Consider the following 20,369-nt stretch of genomic DNA (forward strand, 5'->3'; position numbering starts at 1 on the left):
ACCGCTTCCAGTGTAAGGGGTATAAAGTTGTTCTTGCAGAAAAAGCTTTTAATGACTGAGGAAGCTTCAGATCTTTGAAGTACACTAGACACAAAGACAATAGCATGGCCTCAAAACAGGATGTAAAGACACTGGCTTCTTACAAAAATATTAGAACTTCACACGAGGCTGAGGAAGCTCAGCTTCTTTGGGTGTTTCCCAAGAAGAAAATTTCCCCTTTCTCTCATTGTGTTTCTGGCCCCAACTTTTGGTACTTCAACTGCTATGGTTCCTGGAAATGTTTCTGTACTTATTTACATAAGTTTCTGTACTTATTTATGTAAGTGCTAAACTGTTGAAAAAACTCAATCCTAAAAAAAGGAATGATCTATACACACGCGATTATGAAAACAGATTTCTTTTGCTTTATTTGTGAAATCAGTGAGAGGCACATGTTTATTAAGAACAGAAAGAGCACGCATCAGAAGAGAAACAGACAAATCACACCTAATGTAGCATAGAAATTAAGACAAGTTGTAATGTTTGGAATGGAAGAAAAAACCCAAACAAGAACTGACAAATTGAACTAGTATCAGTCAATATATAGACTAAAGTCTTTTGAGCATTGGTCAATAGTTAATACCTCACCAAATTTTACCCAGAAACAATACTGATTCAGTGACTATTTAGTCATCCAGTCATAGTGGTAAAACATGAGCTAATTATACATAGTACATATTAATTGTTTGTTTAAATGGTAAGAATAAAAGCTTTGAGGTGATAATACAGGGACAGAATGATCTCATATTTCAACTATCAGATCAATCTTTCACACTCTCAACAGAAGCATACTGGCACATTTACATGGAAAAAAGTTCTCTTGAGAAATTTTATATTCCCCTCACCTGAAACAGAAGAATGAAATAAGAGAAAGAGAAGAATTAGAAATGTAGGAAGAGAAATGTAAATAATAAATGGTTAAATCCATGAGAAATACATTATTAAAACTACTAAGAGCTCACATTCTTCCCTCTACAATAGAACTTTGAACAGGTAACATTCTCCCTTTTGGCAAACCTGGAAAATTATGAAATTAATTGTTATGAAACTTTTCAAGCATTCATTTTGAGCTAAACTTCCTCAGGCAATAATAAAGCTAATAAGTTACCTTAACCAAAAGACCTGAAAATGCTCTTAAAAACCCTTCAAACAAAGTTTTAAGAGGATATCAAATTCCTGAATGAAGAACAATGTTTCCAAACTTAAACACATAAAATTTGGGGGAGGTGGCTAAGATAACAGTTTTTACTTTATATCTACAGAGTTCAGATTCAACTCTCAGAACAGTATAAAAATTTTGAACATAATCATTAAGATGATTTAGGTGTCTCAATGTTACATTTATTAAACTTACCTGACATATTTTTTCCCATATTTCATCACATCCTGCTTTTTCTTGAAAGCTAAGCGCCAAATCATAATTTTCAGCTTCAGACCACACAATCAAGGTATCCTTTAAAGAGAGGAAGAGTATTTTCAGGCAATATATTTCAGATTTTACAAACTGTTTAAAGAGTAAAACTTAAAAATAAAAACAGCTTGACACCTAATTATGGCAGGACAGTATTACAATACCAATGTAATCATCATCACGATTTTTATATGTTCTGAGATTCTTGGGTTTAAAAACATTTCTATATAAATCAGAATAAGGAAGTTCCAGAAAGACACTTAGTTTCAGTTCTCAATTCACGTGACCATAATATTGTAAATCTCAAAACATCTGATCTAGATTATATACTTCTACTTCACTGTACCCTCTGATAAAATATGGTAACAAAAGCAACAGATTTGGGTTTTGTTTTGGTTTTTGTTGGGTTTGTTTATAATCTGTTTCAATTGGACCACATAAACTGCATATTTTTTGTAGGACCAAAGTTACAATATTTTTTTTTTTCTTTTTTACAGGCCCCAGAAGACACTGTGCTTAAAAAGCAGCCCTAAGATGCCTACAAACTTTAAACAGGAACTTGACCAAGCACACAGTTCACTGCCTATGAGTACACACTTCTACTGCACTAAACCATCCACACCATACTTACTCATTCCAAACTACAACTCTGAAAGAAGATTTGCCCTAGATTTCTGGTAGTCAAAACCATGCTTAACTATGTTTACTATCCAGACACTTAAGCTTCCACCTACTTACTAGAATAGTTCAAGAGTTTATCAGAGCCCTCATACTGTGTGCAAAAAACAATATATGGAAGTGGAAGCTGACTCTGCAAAGGAACAATATTGCACACTAATTTAGGTATTTGATGCAGTAACTTACAGGTAGTCTACTAAAGAACTGTTAAATTAAAAAACGGGGGCGGGGGGGGAAGAAAATATAATCTGCATTATTTACATATTGAACAAGTTTGATTTTAAAAAATCTTTCTACTTCTATTTCAATAAGACCGATAAAATAGAGTATTTTTCCTTCATTAAGTATAGATTTTTCTTATAGTGATTATTCCTAAATGAATTAATTTTAAATATTTGCAAAAGCATTATAAGTTACCAGACTTTTATAAAGTTTAAGATAGTTCAATAATTAGCCTTAATTTATTTCAAATATTAAAATGAACATTGAGCATAAAGAGGAATCCTACATTTAGATTGATATGCACTTACTAGAAAAGTCCTTAAACTAAACTATAATCTAAATGGCAGGATCAGCTAGCTCCGTTAGTAGTCAAGCAATACAACGTAATCAATTTGCCATTACCAGAGCAGCTATACTGCTTCAGAGACATTAACAGCTTTACCTTACAAATGGCAAATAGTTTACCTTTTCCTTTTCCAAAGGGTTGAGGTGGTACACAGAAGAAAGGGATTTAGGAAGACCACCTCCAAAATATAAAAGGAAGAAGAAAGTCACAATTAATAGTTTATTCACTACAAGACAGGTCATGGTGCAAATACTCTGGTAATAACAGATTGACAGCACCTAGTACTGCTGACTCCTCTAGAGTAATAAAACCAACAGTTTACAAAAATTTAAAAAGGGAAGGTCCAAAGTGGGGAAGAAAAAAATTAACCACCTTTTAAAAGCAGTATTAGCTATATATATCAGGTTCAAAATCTAACTGCAGAGGTCAATGTATTAGTATTTATACTGCAGTAATTTTTGAGGCCACTGTCCCATCAGCTTCCTACTGAGTAGTGCTTATTTCATACAAAAACCCCACAAACCTAACACTAAATGTTAAGCAGACCCTAGCACAACTTTCAACATTCCTATCTAATTACATTTCCATTTAGGTGAAAGTGGTTAGATTTCTAGGCAAGCCATTTTGAAAAGAAGATCAAAACATCTTTTCTTCTTTGTGAAGAACATAGCTAGCAAATAAGGAAATGACTAAAAGAACACAAATAAGGACAGTTTATTTACATTAACTGTGATTAAGCTGAATACACAAAAGCTCTAAGTCTCCAAACACAATCCAGCACTGGACTAAGACAGGTCTGCCTGTCTTTTGCCCCTGGGGAGAGGAGGGATGGAGGGAGGATGGCAGGCACAGGAAAAATGAAAGGGAAGACACAAAGGTAAAGCTGTTTCGGAAAACAGATGTACGGAAGTGTATTTGGCCATAGTAGAGCAGTTGTTCTTGTTAAACAAGATCATCTACTATGATATATGGAAGTTGAGACAGTATCTTTTCACTGCTACACACTTTAATTTTTTAAAATTGTTTCTTCTTTGGAAAGCAAAACAAAAAACTGCTGAAATAAATTATTTGAGCAGTAGAACAAGAATCTTCAAGTTCAGTTTATTAACATTAGAAAAGTATTTTTCAATTGCCAACATTAACATCTTCAAATTATTAGTTATCTGTTGTCTTATCACACAATGTTTTAACATTATAGATTAATATCACTACCTCAACAGAAATCTACCAACTGCTACTCTCCAGATCCTTTGTAGGAGAATAAATTGTTTGTACATCCTTCTTCCTCAAGGGCTTTCAAAAATAGAAAATGAAACTAAGTGAGAGAAGAACTTCACTCTGTTGCATAATAACACAGTTCAGTCAAAGTTTAAATTCACTGTGAAATACAGTTATCAATGTAATTTCATTTTCTTAATCCTACAAAGCTTAAAATCATCAAAAAGAAGAGCAGTACAAGGCTTGTACATGGACAATTAGATGACTGAAGGAAATTCTAGATGCGGCAAAAGATAAAAAAATGAATAAAAGTCTAGTTTCTGCTTGTTTTATTTAAAGGAATCTTTCTGTGTGTTTGATCTGAAATCTCCTCAGTGTAATTTGAATTCACTAACTATTCTGGATCTCTCAGCTATGGAATAAGACTATTTGTTGCTTCCAAATGCCAAACATCATTCCCAAAAGCAATTGCAATTTCTTGCAACTGCCTTCTCCATTCCAACAGAAAACAGGAGTGTGAATAAATATGCTTAGCAATAGTAGCTATCGGTTAGAGGTAAGGAGAAGAGTCTTCTATGTTACCCTTCTACGAGCATAAGATCTTCAGTATTAACATGACTCATAAGAGCAGTTCTGGCTCAGTTTGATCAAGAGCATATCCTTTTTTTTCATTACATCCAAAATGGTAGCCTCTAGGCAAGGAACTGGATGGGATTACTACAACATCTAAAATTTGTTCTGATTTAGCTTTCCGCTAAACACAATTAAAACGTGAAACTGCAGTATTAAATCACAGCTGCACTGTGTGAACTGAGTCATAGACACGGACAAATGTTTCATCACTGAGCGCTTCTCTACTGAGTGCTCTGCAAGAATCAGAGTATTCCAGCTCCTCATAGTTCACAAGATATATATTAGAGTTCTTGGCAAGATCTTTTTTACATAGCATGATAATCAGGAAACTACTTTATGTAGAGTTCACAATCTTATTCTGAGATTGAAAATCATTTGCTGCTTTGCAAAAAAAATATTTTGACAATGGTGCTAGTTGGATGTGCCCTCACTACCTTAGCCCATACAAAACTTGCTGTCTCCCTAAGACTGTTTACATGCATTTGTCTTCTTTCATTTTATTGTTCATTATGACTGCTCAGATATAATCAGGAATTCTTAATTTTTGGCAAAAATTCTGAGTATGGCCTCTTTTTAGAAGACCTATGTATTGAATATTCCCATAAAGAGGTATTTATCATTTCTAGCAATGGAGGTTGACTTCTTGCACTCTTTTCCTTATAATGATGTAGCCTGAGGCAAAACTTTCCCAGAATACAACCAAGTATTTCGCTGCTGCTTGTCTCGCTGTTGGCTGCATCAAGTCCACATGGAGCAGGTTCAGGTTAGGTAGAGGTTTTCAAGGAAGCACTACTGTGTGCTACAGCTTTATTTGAGACTTCATTCCTAAGAAACCAACCTTCAAAAATACTACTGCAATAGTTTAAGCCAGGAAGCAGTAGCGACTATACTTAAGTGGACAGGGCTTAGTATCTATCATACAATTTCTGCTCACTTTTTGCACTGATTCCCAAGAGGCTTACTTTCCTTAATAGTAAGGTTGTTGAATAGACACTCTCAGTCTCAAGTTCTCACCGTAACACTCACCAGACGTCACACTTTTATTAGACATTAAATTGGTTTTATTTAACTACTGGCAAGCAGATTAGCAGGTGTGTTGTGCAGCATTCATATGATCACCAAAGCAAGCCCTGGGATTTCATAATGAAGAATTTCAGAGCAACTAGTACTTGGGATTTGATTCTCCTGCAAAACTGATTTAAGTTCTCCTTCCTAATGGGATAAAATTAAGAAAACTCTTATTGTTTGACAATGCTCTCTCACTGGTGTTCACATCCAGAGAGAATACTAGTCTTCTCTGCAGCTCCAAAATACTATTTTGGCAACCCTACGAGATTTAGGCTACTCTCAAGAAGTAGCAGTATCCCAAATTAGATACGTCTTCCATAAATTCTGGCTTTCTGTTTTAAAAAGCAAATTATTTTCTTCCTACTAGCCTTCAAATCATTTAGGTGTATTACACTTTCCTGGCCCCCACTGGAAGTTCAGCCAAGGAAGGTTGTTTTTCCCCCTCCTGGGCTGCCCTATTCCTCATCTAAGCCCTTGCATCATTTACAGTTACAGATACTTCCCTGGACATGTCAAGACATCTTTCAGCATCTTGCTAGATAATTATTTACAAAGAACAGTAGTTTCATAAGCAGTTGTTTATGAAATAAACTACTGGCACTATACAGGGTTGTTTTTTTTTTTTTTTTTAAGTTAAATATATACAGTTACAATGGCAAGTTACAGCAGAATCTTCAGGCTAAAAAACCTGTCCCAGTAAAGCAATACAAAGTTTCAATTCTTCATCTGGTTTTATGCATTTGCTCATTTAGAATTTGGATATCTGGATGTTTTAACAAGTTATCGCAAAAACTGGAATAATATATCAACAGCACATTCAGTCTTTTGGCAGAAGGTACTCTATTAGCTTCTAAGAAAGCTCAACAATCATACATGAGTTTTCAGCTAGCCATTTCATAGCTGCATTCCCATGAATCACGTGGAATTTTAGTTGAGCTTATTAGTTCTATAACAGAAACTCGACTCGCTGGCCTAGTGACCATACCTAGAAAGAGCAGAAAAATTAGATTTCACAGGAAGACATGTGAAGATAAAGGAACATGTGATCACTAAAATGGATAAACAAACCTACCCTCAAACCAACAGCAATCACTCCTTGTGTTTCTCCCTCCTCCCCACAAAACCACACACTTTTCTTTACTATCTTAACTACAATAGGCACAAATTTTATTGAAACAGTTTCACTGTTGGCTCACTTGTCCTGACAGCAACGGTAGGAAATGCGTCTTCTCCGAGCATTCTACCAGTGCATTTTTGGATCTTTTCAAAATTTAGCCTTGTTATTAGTAATAAGTCTGCTCTCCATTGTTCAAGGATACCTTCAAACTACATAGCCAGTAGATTGATGCTCCAGACAAATTTAAGCTTTGTATTCTTCTAAGGAACTGAAAATAGACTGCAAAAGCAGAGGACACAAAATACTCAAGTTTTTTAGAGCAGAGGCAAGACTTTACAGCTGGAAGCAACTCAAGTCGTCCTTGTTTCAGGCACAAAAAGGGATGCAATACACACTTCACCATTGCTTTACAGGATGTACATAGGTGTACCTAAAATAAAGTTGAGGATGTAAGTCTTTACTGTTTCATTGCTAAAGTATTGCCAAAGTATACTGACAGTATATTGAAAAGTATATACCCCAGTCCACACCCACATCTGTTTTCTCCCTAGACAAATGCTATCTCTATAGTGTTTATTTCTCCTTTAAGGTCGCACAGGAAGAGCTGTGTTGTCCTAAAACTCATTTTCTGAATAAGGATAACTTGTTTAAGAGCGGTACCTCTGTCACTAGCATTCTGGAATTGTGTCATTTTAATGCCTTAAAAAAAACCAAAACAAAACATAAAAAATAGAGAATGGATTGAACTGACTTCACCAGGATATTACAATTAAAGTATCTTCTACTTCACCAGGATATTAAGAAAACATTAACAAAAGAGGAAAACTAAGTATTCTATGTATGGTCTAGCAACCCATAGTATAATTAAATTCTACTTACTAAACAAAATTTGCTTGTAGGCTGTGTGCTACTTACCCATAATTAAAACCAGTATATTCCATACCAAAGTTATAGAACTGTTACTGTAACATTTTAAAATAGGAGTACCAATAAAATTTAACATACAGCCCTAAACAAGAATAGAAGTCAGGAGGCCAAATGGCTGTACTGATGCACTTTTTGCTTTTTCAGAAGAAATCTTCTGCCTACAAATTGTACCTTAAGAAATACTAGTTCTTTTTCTGAGCCACAGGACACTAGTTTCTCAAGTTGTTTTCTTTTTAGCTTATTTTCCTCATATGGATTCCTTTCTTATAGTGTAACCAAGGATGAGTTTACGAGGAAGGACATGCTTCAGAGCATCCAAAAACTTCCACTGGTAGCAATTCTATGTTACAGAATCGGATACACAGATATATCTTTCTTTCTGAATGCACAGCAGAAAATGACCCTTCATTGTGACAGAAAGGCTAATCTAATTCATCTGACTGGTGAAATGGTAGTTAATTTCCTGCTTTAAGGAATTATTTCAAACCTCTAAATGGCAGGTAAGCCTGGGAAGACTAGGGACTAGAACATGCAACCCAAAGTATCTCAGGATCCTGCTGATATATGAAAAAAAGTGTCCCCGAGCAGGTCTCAAGATCTGCAAAGTACTCTTCCTCTCCAAAGAGAAAAAGCAGACAGTAGTATCCACTGTCAACCAGATCAACATTTACATGCATATAGAGACCTGACTAACCCACAATAAAAGGGTAGTCATTGCCTTCAATCCTAAACCACAAGAAATCTAAAGCAGACAATCTGATGGGTACACAGGCTATAGTTTTTTTTTTTTGTAGTTTCCATGGATGTTTTACACATCAAGTGAACAGAGGCAGCAAGGTAAACCTGTATTTAAGTCCTCACACTATTATTTTGACAAATAATGATCTAAGCTGTGACAGTTACTATTACAATATATATATGCATAGCCAAAGATCACATCATTTGTGGTATCAACAATTAATAGGTCAATCTGTTTCACACTGGCGCTAATAGTGCAGCATAGGTAAAAGGTTCTTTCATCAGTGGAAGAACTTCATTGTTTGTCACAAAGGTATCTATAGGCTTGTTGTAGAATCCAAAGCAACCGGCACAGCAAGTTTTGCCAAGAGCTTATCTATCACATATCTCTCCTTCCTTCCAGTCACAAACTATATTAGTTGGTCCATTAAAAGACTGTTTTTTCTTACAAGCCTCATGTCAGTCTTCTTACAAGCTTTAAGTCAGAACTCATCCAGCTCTTTCATTAAATATCCAAAGTGCACACAAGCCACATGCTAAGTATATCACAGTAAAAACAGATGTACTGCTATGTATCCTTTTAAAATGTAATGAAGCTTTACCCTCACAACAAAAATTGAGATAAAAGTCTGGAAAAAATTACTTTTAAGTCTCAGATTTCTAGGAGATTTTTCTTGAAATTTTATGAGTGCAACTGACAACTGCAGGCCAACTCAAAAGGAAGTCTCCTATCTCAGGTTGCGATTTCACTAGTAGCTGAGGTGACCTAAGTGGCATTCTGCAGGCAAAAAGGAAAGATCTGACTCTTCCATTCCACAAGTGATCTGCTGTAAGTTGGCTTGAAACTGCTGCTGACATAGTTATTCATTTTTGATGAGGGTTCTGGAGTACCAAGCTGATTTTCTTGTGGGTTAGTAAGTTTAGGCAGTTCAGAGTTCTACGAGCAGAACTGCAAATCAGCAGCTCTTTCAGCTGCAAAGCTCCAAGCTTAGCTCATCGGGAATCAGGTTTAAACTCTGAACTTGCCTGTTACTAACGGAAAGGATAAGCAGGCCTCACCTGAAAGATAGCATGCTATAAAGTAAGATCAATACACACAGATTTGGTATTTCTAAGGCTCAGAGTGGAGTCCTACACTCAATATTAGAGACTGCTTTGCTTAAATAACATGAACAATCTGTCTGCAAATACCAATTTCCATCTACACAGCATTTGAAACCTTTAAGAACAGCTCTTTCCTTTCTCCAGCACAGAAAACATACAATGCTGTTCTAACAGGACAGAGTCATGTTTAATATTTTTATTTGTCTAACCATGTTTTCACAGTCACCAGTACTGGATTTGTGCAGTGATAGATTACAATACCTGTCGGACACAGAGTAGCAGTGAGCACAGACAGGAAATGTTGTACTACTGACAGGCATGTGTGGTGGTTTGCACTGATCTTACAATTTTATGCCCACTTTAAGTAAGCTTCATGTTTGATCTGGCATAAAGCCTATTGATACAAAGCTTACTCCTCAAAGCTCTTTGAACAGATTTGAACCAGCAGAGCAAGTTTACACTAGATCAGCACTTTATGCCATAGAGCTGTGAAATATTCAATGTCATTTCACGAGTCCTAAAGCTTCAGTTATTGTATCATAGAACCATGACCTCAAGCTAGTCAGGATTACAACTAAGAGTTAGCTTGCTTAGCATTTTTGCTGGTCTTATCCTTTCCTATTCCCTGCAATTGATTCTCCACCCCACATTTAGTTGTTCAGTATGGACTGTTTATATGGTGCATGATAAATTATATCAATGGGCAGATACAGGTTAAATTCTCCAAAGAAGGATACTTTTAACCCAGAATGGTTCTCCTCATTTAGTTCAACATAAAATCCTACAAACAGCTGCAGCTGCACAACCACTGGGACTGCCTGTAAGCAAAACCACAGTGTATCTATGCTTATAATAAACTACTAAAGCTGAAGCCTGAAGATATTTTTAATATACTGACTGTACCAGCCAGGATCTTTCCAAGTCGTAGCTGATCAGACAGGCAACAAAACGCCGTCTGGCTCCGCATTTCTAAACCTCTAAAGGTAATTTTCAGCATCCATGAGATAAGAACAGCAGACAAAGTGCAAGACCTACAGTTCACTTCTCACCCATGTCAGTAGCATTCTTTAGGGGTTCACAATGCCTGGCTTAAATAATAGAAGCAAGGTGCAAACCAGAGGTGAGAAGCTGCTTTTATGTATACAGAATCTTTCGAAGCAGTAGTAATCTATATCCATCTACCAAGTAAAAGTCAAAGGTAAACATGTGAACAGGTTTAAGGCCTTCTAGTCGTCTCTTAAACAAAATACACTGAAAGTTGTAGTATTCGAAACATAAAGAAGATTAAGTTTCAGATACTATAATCCTTAGGAACCTCAGCTTCTTTGTGATCTTCCAACTATGCTTTGCATGCCTCTCGGAAAGCATTTTTTGATGTAAAGCAGAGCACAACTCATACATATATAGTTCCACAAAAAACGCAGAGAAATATCACACGTATCATGAAGTGCACAAAAATGCTGAGAACTACTCTGTCTCCTATTTTTGGTACAAGAACATGAAACATAATTTGCAACAGAGGCAAAAAAAAGGACTGTATTGCTGAAGTTAAAGAACCTGCCTTTAAACGTGAGGCAAAAAAAAAAAGTATGTTTACCTGTTGCTTCTGGTACGCGGTGTTCGGGTTAATTTTGGACTCCAAAAGAAGAGAGCCTAGAAAAAAGAAGTTCCACTTATTTACATGTACACTAAAATTTCCATCTCAACATGAATTTTCTGATCACTCTTTCAAGTAGGTATTAACATCCTTTCTCCCAACAACAAGCCTGTTGAACTAATATTCTACAGCTTTACATTTAATTTTTCGCTCAAAGATATTGTTCACATGGCAAAGAACATTCAAGAATGTTTTGAGGACTGGAATTTTAACCTCTTTCTTATTCTGAGTAATAACTTTTTCACAGAAAATTCTTTAGAGATGACAGTCTGCAAAAAACTCAGCACACAGAAAGCATCACAACTGCATTCCATAGATCACGTATGGTTGTTTTGTACAAAATTTGCTAACCATGTGGTATTTGTTCTTAAAGTTTATCTAAAACACTTGCATTATTTTGCTGGAAAGAATATCCATAAACTAATACTTAGAGTGGCAACCATTGTCACTGCTAATCCCCAAAAGCTTCAGACACGGTAACTTTGGAATAATGGTTCCACAGCAGCTTATACTGATTTAAGACACAGAATAGCAACTGCGTTCTCATGTCTGTGTTTTCTTGCCGTTTCTGTTGCATAGGTGTTAGTGTTCAGCCATGTCACATTTAAATGATTAGGAGGGTTATCTAGATAAAAACAACCTTTAAAACTACCTTTATTTTTGGTATAATGACTTCCCCCATCCACCCTGATGCTGAACTGCACAAATGCCAGTGCATGAAACACGCTTTACAGCCATGACTTTAATGTACGTATCTGCAGAGCTTCACCCAAAATACATTAGGAAGCATTAATAAATTAACCTGCACAGCCAGTCTTGTAATTAAAACATAAGGCTGCGAGCATCCCTTTACAGAGGAACTTCTCCATTCACTTACCTGCTTAAATATATTATTTTCCAAGAAAAGTCCAACTTTCTTTAAGAAAAGTCTCAACTTCTCAGTTGCATAGCTGTAGTTATAGGGCAGTCTTATATTATTAGAATATTTGTCAAATATCCTCACAAAATCTACACTATAGAAAAATAGAAATGTTTCAACCACCTCAAATATGGAAGTCTGAGGATTTGAAGACAGGACAAAAACCACAAATTACTTGGATTTGAAAAACATACTTGGGACTGAAAGTTGTACTTCCAAATCTCACAGCAGAATCAACAATGACTAGCTCATCTTCATTATCTAAAGAGTATACCAGTTACAAAATCCACAGCAAAAAATAATCCAAACCAGTGTTCATTTACCAAGTATGACCATCCTCAATCTCACAGGTTACAATTATAAAAGAAACTCACACTCTTTTCGTAAAGAATTGTTACTGACTAACAGAAGATCATGGAATCATAGAACAGTTTGGGTTACAAGGGACCTCCAAGGATCACCTAGTCCAACCTCCCTGCAATAAGCAGGGACGTCTTCAACTAGATCAGGTTGCTCAGAGCCCCGTTCAGCCTGGCCCTGAACGACTCCTGAGATGGGGCATCTACCACCTCTCTGGTTAACCTGTGCCAGTGTTTCATCAACAGTGCTCATCAACAAAATTTCTTCCTTATATCCAGTCTAAATCTCCTCTCTTTTAGTTTAAAACCATTACACCTTGTCCTGTCATAACAGGCACTAGTAAAATGTCTGTCCTCCTCTTTCTTATAAGCTCCATTTAAATACTGAAAGGCTACAATAAGGTCTCCCTGGAGCCTTCTCTTCTCTGGGCTGAACAACCCCAGCCCTCTCAAGCGTGCCCTCACGCAAGAGGCATTCCAGTCTTTTGATCATTTTTGCGACCTCCTCTGGACTTGCTCCAACAGGTCCATGTCTTTCCCGTGCTGACTACTCCAGAGCTGGAGGCAGGACTTCAAGTGGGGTCTCACCAGAGGAGAGCACAGTGGCAGAATGACCTCCCTTGACCTGCTGGCCACCCTTCTTTTCAAGCAGCCCAAGATACGTTCGGCTTTTTGGGCTGCAAGTGCACATTGCCAGCTCACATCCAATCTTTCATTCACCAGTACTCCCAAGTCTTTCTCGGCAGGGCTGCTCTGAACCCCTTCATCCCCAGCCTGTATTGATACTGGGGGTTGCCCTGACCCAGGTGCAGGCCGTTGCACTTGGCCTTGTGGAAGCTCATGAGGTTCACATGGGCCCACTTCTGGAGCTTGTCCAGGTCCCTCTGGATGGCCTCTCATCTCTCAGGCCATATCACCTGGACCACTCAGCTTGGTGTCATCCACAAACTTGCTGAGGGTGCACTCAATCACACTGTCTATGTCACTGATGAAGATGTTAGGCTGGGGGAAGTGAGGGAAGAGAGAGACTGAAGAACAAGAACTTCAATTGCTGAAAGAGTGGTGCATCATTAAAGAATTCCATAAATATCAGAACAGTTTGCTGTCTGATAAGAAAGTTTATTGCTTCATGAATTTAGAAGATTTATCAAGGATTTTGATATTAATTAGCTTACTATGTACGTGATAATCAGATCTAATGAATATATTTTTTAAAACTAACAAAGTTACTTACATGTGATGGCTGCATCTTCCTGATTTTTAAGTCTGTTCTACAAGAAGCAGCTTTCACTAATGAAGCTAGCTTGAGAAGCTACCACCCTGTCTCAACTGCCCTTGCAATAAAAGCTGTTTACAAACTCAGATACAATTCAACAACAAAATTGAGCTAAATAGTCCTCAGGGGAAAACAAGACAACAAAAAAAAGCAATCTCCTCTCAAAACCATATATACTACCCTTGCTTTTTCTAAGACTTTTTCCAGTTTTCTAACCCGCATCAGCTCTTTTAACAAGAAGCTTATTTGCTTAAGTGTGACAGTATAACTAAAGAACAAAGTGAAAATCACAAACTAGAGAGAAGGAAGACATCCAAGATGAGCATTAATGATTAATCCAATACACTGTGGTATTTAGGCCACAGTCTCAAGCTTTGAATTTTGGGTTTGCCTAGTCAATACCTAAAAATAACATTCCCTTTTCCATTACGATAGTTATAGGCAGCATTTGACTTCAATCTTACTTTCGGTTTCAAAGCCTCAGCTTCAACTACATGAAGTTTTTTAATATTGTTCTGTGATATTATCTTAATTGACTAACTTCCAGAAAATCTTTACAGTCTAGAAATATTTAATAGCAGCAAACATGAACTAGAATAGTATAAGAATTAATAACAATTGATAATTTCAAGATTATATTTTAACTGCTGAACACAGATCTACAGACACGGAAATTCTGAAACTAGCAGAATATCATATATAACTTGATGCCACGTTTGACTAAATACTATTAAAAAAAAAGATCTTGGAGACAAGTGAATGCAGACATTTCATCTTCCAGGCTAGAAACAGACACTAGAGAATGAGTTACCACAGAAAAACATTTTTTCTTCTCTACTAAACCTGACACTTGCAAGAAAGACAACTCAAACCTTATAAGGCTTGACTTGTTTCTCATTACCACGATTCAACTTATTCCTCACCATTTTGGACAATAACTAGAAAAATATGAATTTGGAGACAGAAACATACCAAAGCATAAACTGTGTGCCATAACCGATAACTGCCCTAAATCAATTGTTCTGGAGAATCTCATGCTCCATTTGTGCAATTTTCTCCCCCAAAAGGTCTCAACAACACAAAAACAGAGACTATTCTGCCAGTTAGTTCACTGACTTTACTTTCATGCAGCACATCTGACAGCATCAGGCCCCCTCGTGATATGAGGCAGTCTTAGATCTCTGTTATTTGCTTCTGGGAACCAGGCAACAGTAACAGATGTCTGTAATGCAAACATATTCTTCAGAAAAAGGTTAGAGAAATTTAAAATTCAGCAAATGAAGTTTTTCTCCATTCAAAGTCAATATCAGTATTGATTCCTAAATACAGTTCAAGATCCTTACTCTTGCATTTGTCATAAACAATTACTTTCTATGAAGGTATTTTTCTCTTGGTACTATCCTACAATATGCTGAGACTATCCAGTCTGCTTTATAAAAACATACCAACAAAATTTCATCTTCATTGACCCAATGACACTATTCAAAGTCAGGTAAGACCTGAAAACTCACCTTAATGCGAGCTACGGTTTTAATAACGTCCCCTTTCCCCAAAATTATGCAGATCTATTTTTTCTAAATTATAGCCTTGAATAAACTTGTAAAAGTAACTGCAAAACATTGGTAACATCTGAAATCACCTATAAAGAAGAAAACATTGATCTGCAGAATTCTCTTATTTGCCACTGTAATGTAATATAGCACAGTTGGGTTTTTCTGTTAGTATAGTAACAAGGATCTCTGCTGTGAAAGAAATGTGTGTGTGGGAAAAGACTTGCTCAAAGGAGATCAAATACCGACATACAATACTATTTTCAGAGATACCTGGAGAACATGAAATATAACAATTCTATAGTCTCAAACAATAAATCTGCAGACTTGTTTACATATGTGCATATGGAAGAGACCTGCTGATATGGAATACCACTCCTCTCCCATCAAACTGTTAGGTGGATCCTTTCTTAAAAGGAGAAAAGGAGAAAAGGTACAGTGTCGCTCATTACTCCTCACCTGTATACACGTGCTCATGTTTAAATGAAAATTTCAATTCAATAAGTGTTTTTTTGCAAGATGCACACAGAGGTTTAAGTTCTGCAATCAGTTCTGCTGCTACTGAATCACAGAAACCAATCCACAGAAGCTTAGGAACAGCTTCAACTGAGGTCCAACAAACCATTCTGCATTCACAGGAAACTTAATTCCTTAGTCTGACACATTTCTGAAGAGTCAAACCAAACACTAAAGGGAGAACCAGGAGAAAAGAAATAAGCAAAAAAAAAAAAAAAATCCCATCTCTCCTCCTAATTTTTTTCATTTTAATTTAACATAAGTACATAACCACAAAATTTTCTGTGTTGCTTTCCTAAAAATAAACAAATAAAATTCATCCCTTGAGTTTGAGCAAGGTAAAGAAAATCTAAGCCAATTTTTGGCCAAGGCTTCTGCCACTATTACTGGGTTGCTGATACCTAGCCTAAAGCAACAGCAAGCACGTGGATGCCTACTGTGTTGCAAAAGTCATTAACATATAGAATTCAGGAATGGCAAACTACAACTTTTGAATAAAAGCAGATGGTTCCTGAAAAAAAGCTGGCAAACGTCCTCCAACAGGGAAGTTCACTTTGGCTCATCAAAAAGTTTAGTTACAAGACTGGTAGGCTTTAATTAAAAGTCTAAGCTTTCAAATTAACCCATGCTAGCTGAACACAAAAGTTCATTTTAGAGGTCACTTCAGTCATCTGGGCTCAGAACAAAAAAGTGATCTGAAACCATGCAGTGAAAAATCTAGAAGCACAAAGACATTTTAAGAATGAAGCAGGTCACAGCAGCCTAAAATACCATCTGAGAAACAGGTAAGAAATCGAAGGCTTCTGAGTATACACAAACTCACATGGAAGGTGATGATTTGTAAGAAGAGAGTTTGCCACTGCTCTACTGCAATTCAAACAGAACACACTACAACTAGGAATCACACTGAGAAACTTTTCGGGGTTTTAAGTAAAATAAGTTAACAGTTGTTTAAGTGGAAAAAAAAAATACTATTACCTGTCTCAAAGCATAATATATCTGATCTGAAAACAGTTTCTGATATTTCTGTACTATAACAGATTACTTCAAATTGCTTGCAATGACTCTTAAAGATTAGTTCCTGGGAGCATTAAACAGCTCAGATAGCAACACAAATCATTCATCTGCTCTAAATTCTTTTAAGATGGTGTTAAAAAAAAACACCTACCCATGACAAAAAAAGACTCCTCCAGATAAGAAAAATCGCACTATTATTCAATTCTTATTGCTCCAACTCCAGATGACAGCTTACTTTGGACTTGGCATATCAACTGTAGCTCTCTTATCTGAAAATCCTGACCTTGCCATAAAATCTCAACCACTTGTAAAGCAGCTACAGAGATACACCAAGTAACAGCTGCACAATCAAAAGACTGAACCATGTGCTAGCCCAGATGGTCAGCCAAATGAATCCCTGGTAATTCTGCTGTTGCTCTGTGCACAGCCGAACTGGCCCTTTAAGGAGAGTGGGAATTTCCCCCACAGCAGGAACTGCTACAAACATCCCCCACGGCTTCCCCCCGCCCAGGAAACTGAGCCTTCAACTTCAGACAGATCCGAGGTTTTCAGTCAGCTTCCTGGAGTAAGTCAGTAAGAAAATGCCATCGTGCACAGGATGAATCTCAGCTCAAACGTGAGGAAAAGCTGGTTTAGAAAAGGAGGAAGGAAGAAGTTTCATTGTGGAAAGAGGAGGAGCTGACAAAGACAATACAAGAACGGAACGGAAACATGGAGGCAAATGGTGTGCAGGTCAGGTTCCTAGTACTTGTATGTTTTTGGTAACTATTAAAAAAAAAATATCACATTCAACAACTTCATGTAGTTAAAAAAACATGCAAGGGAATGCATGAATTGCATAAATACCTAAACCACAAGTCTGGTATTACCTTTATCCAAACCATTTGCTCACATGTAAAAATGACTGCATTACCCTTCAAAATCAGGCCACAAACAACTGACACTGAGAATAAAGAAACTAGAAATCAAATCTTACGAGGTGTTTACACAAGCAAGTTAGAAAAACAAGCCTATTCATAGAGCACACATTTACACCCAGAACTGATACTACCGACTAAATTAAGAACTTAAGCTGTGTATATTATTCAGTATTAAGTATATGCATGCCGTTTGAGAGAAGTCTAATGTGTGTATCCTACTGAACATAGTTCTGTGTATTAGGTGCAACTAGTGACTTTGAGCCCATTCTGCTTTGATTAGACTATCTGGCTATGTAACACAAAGTAATGACTTCATCATTGTTTTGGGATCTTCTGTACCAATTCATATGTTGTAAATTAATGTCTGTAAGAAGTAAAAGCTGGCAACAACAGCCCAGTTGAGGTTCTAATCAGTCTTAAGCATAAATATCCCACTGAAAGTCAATAAAGGGATTTTCGTTTGAACAGGCTATTTCTTCACAAGCAGGTTATGAACTGCAGTTCCTTTGCTTTTTCTAAAAAGAATTAGTAAAAAAAAAAAAATTTAAGAAATTGTTTAGTGTACAGAAGACATGACGACAGTCTTAAAACAAACACAACAGCCATGTAGACAGAAAGGACTGTATCTACAATGAAATATCCTGTAAAGATTAGCCCAAAAATTTAGTGCTAACCTTCTTTTTGCCTCCCTCATGTTGAAATTAAACGAAATCTATTTCCATTTTGAATGCTTTCTCTTACACTATGAAGTTGGCTAAACTATAAATGCATCTTCTTTGGTGTAAAATAAATAAAATCAATTATCAATTTAACTTTTTGAAGTACAATCAAGGAACTACAAAATCCTGAGATTCATGCTTATCAAAAGCTCAATTATCAAAATCCTGCTTAGATGAAAGTTTGATTCCTCCGTATCAGTTTATAATCTTTGCTGTAGAGATTATTGTACAGTCTGTCAGAACTTTCTCAAACTGTAAGAATGAATGTTTCCCAAGCTGCTCTTCATCCTAGTTCTGACAATGAAAAAGCCAAATTAAAAAATTACAAGGCCTGTTGACAGTCACAAGCTACAACTGTATCTAGAAGTCACTAGATACAGTAGCTATGTACCTAATGAACTAATAAATCACACTCAGACTTTACTAGCAAAATGGTATATGCTAGATATTGCAAAGCATACATTTTAAAATGTACTCTGATCAGAGCAGCCATGAACTCAACCAATAACGAAGAGTAGCCAAAACATGAAGCTACAGGGGCATATACTAGTACTCAACCTATACTACTGACATATGTTGTCATAAAACGTTGGTAATGCACCATTTTAAATTTATTTACAGGAAGATTCAGAACTGCTTATGGACCGAGAACTACTATTCCATTAAAAAAGCATCACTGAAAATGCTGTTCTGTCCACTGTATTGTCTTTACTACTATAACAACTGTACTTCAATAACTGTTGATAGCTTTTAGAATATTTTGCATAATTCTTGCTACCAAAGAAAAGGATAGGAGGAAAAAAAAGGCTGTTAGCCATCCAATGACCTTTAAAAAATTCAGACTCAAAAATATGATCCAAGTTTTGAATAACTCCTTTCCTGAGGGTATCATTTCCAGAAATATCCAAAGAAAGATATATCACAATGATCAGTTTTGAAACTGAAGTACATTGGGCACCTAGTAATAGATCACCCAATATCCAAACCCGTACAAGATTCACAAGACCTTAAGATATTTTGTATACAACACCGTGTATTCGCTATGAACCGTCTACTACACTTGCACTTGATGGCAATCTTCCATTTCTTTCACTTGGCCTAACACGAATGAACTACAGTTAGTGCCCAGTACTTGCTTTTAGGAATCACACCTGAATTACACAGTAAAACATTAAGGCAACAGACACAAAGCTGAGCCCAGTTCTTTTTCTGGGTAGGACGAGGAAAGATTGTGCCTTCAGACATGCACACTTACCATCACTCTCTGCCCTGACTAGCAGGGACATGCCCTTCAGCCTCTCCACGTAGCAAGAGGACACATGCCCTGTGCCTCGATCATCCCACTGGCGGTCCTCGTTTAGCGTGTAGACCTTCACCCTCCGCCGGGTGTCAGTCATCCTGCCGCCTGCCACAGCACAGCCACCGCTCTGGCTGGCAACTGCTGGAGGAGCAGGAGGCTGGTTGGGGGCTAGGGCCCCCTCAGGGGAGGGGACCGGGAAAGATGGGAGCAGCCCCACACGGGCACGCCAAGCGAGCTCTTCTTACTCCTCTTCAGTGCTCCGATGGGATCCTCATTGTCGAGGGTAACAGAGGATTAGGGGACGCGGGGGAAACGGGGGAACAAGAAGAGAGGTGAAGATGTGAAAGGGGAGCTCGTCCAGCCACAGTCAGGCGCTGCACAAAAGCCAAGCAAGCCTACGCAGGGGAGAGCCGCAGAGAGAAGAGAGGCTCTTTACAGGGTGAAGGGCAGGCAGGAGAGGCAGTGAAGAAGGGAACCCGGAGAAGAAGTGGATCCACAGCAGTGGAAGCAGCGGTGGGAGGAGAGGGCACGGGCGGCCACGGCCAGCCGACCCGGGGTGACAGGAGCAGCCGAGCCTGGAGGCCGGGGCCCTAACGAAGGAAGCAGGCAGGGGCTTGTGAGGCCGGGCTGAAGCT

General features: G+C 37.4%; 1 protein-coding gene across 2 annotated transcripts in view; it reads right to left on the minus strand.

The window, feature by feature from the left end:
• Nucleotides 1-19,831, minus strand: part of PPP4R3A (protein phosphatase 4 regulatory subunit 3A) — a 43,587-nt gene extending 23,756 nt beyond the window's left edge. Inside the window, exons 1-3 of one of the 2 annotated variants that reach the window (XM_065838828.2) lie at nucleotides 19,690-19,831; nucleotides 11,099-11,154; nucleotides 1,394-1,492 (exon numbers count right to left, since the gene is read on the minus strand). In XM_065838828.2, coding sequence (XP_065694900.1) covers nucleotides 1,394-1,492; nucleotides 11,099-11,154; nucleotides 19,690-19,831 — 297 coding nt within the window. The remainder of the gene's footprint in view (nucleotides 1-1,393; nucleotides 1,493-11,098; nucleotides 11,155-19,689) is intronic. The other variant, XM_071809555.1, reaches the window with a different exon arrangement.
• Between the last annotated feature and the right edge of the window lie 538 nt (nucleotides 19,832-20,369).

The sequence above is a fragment of the Patagioenas fasciata genome, chromosome 5, assembly GCF_037038585.1.
Source record: "Patagioenas fasciata isolate bPatFas1 chromosome 5, bPatFas1.hap1, whole genome shotgun sequence".
In the NCBI taxonomy this organism is placed as follows: Eukaryota; Metazoa; Chordata; class Aves; order Columbiformes; family Columbidae; genus Patagioenas; species Patagioenas fasciata.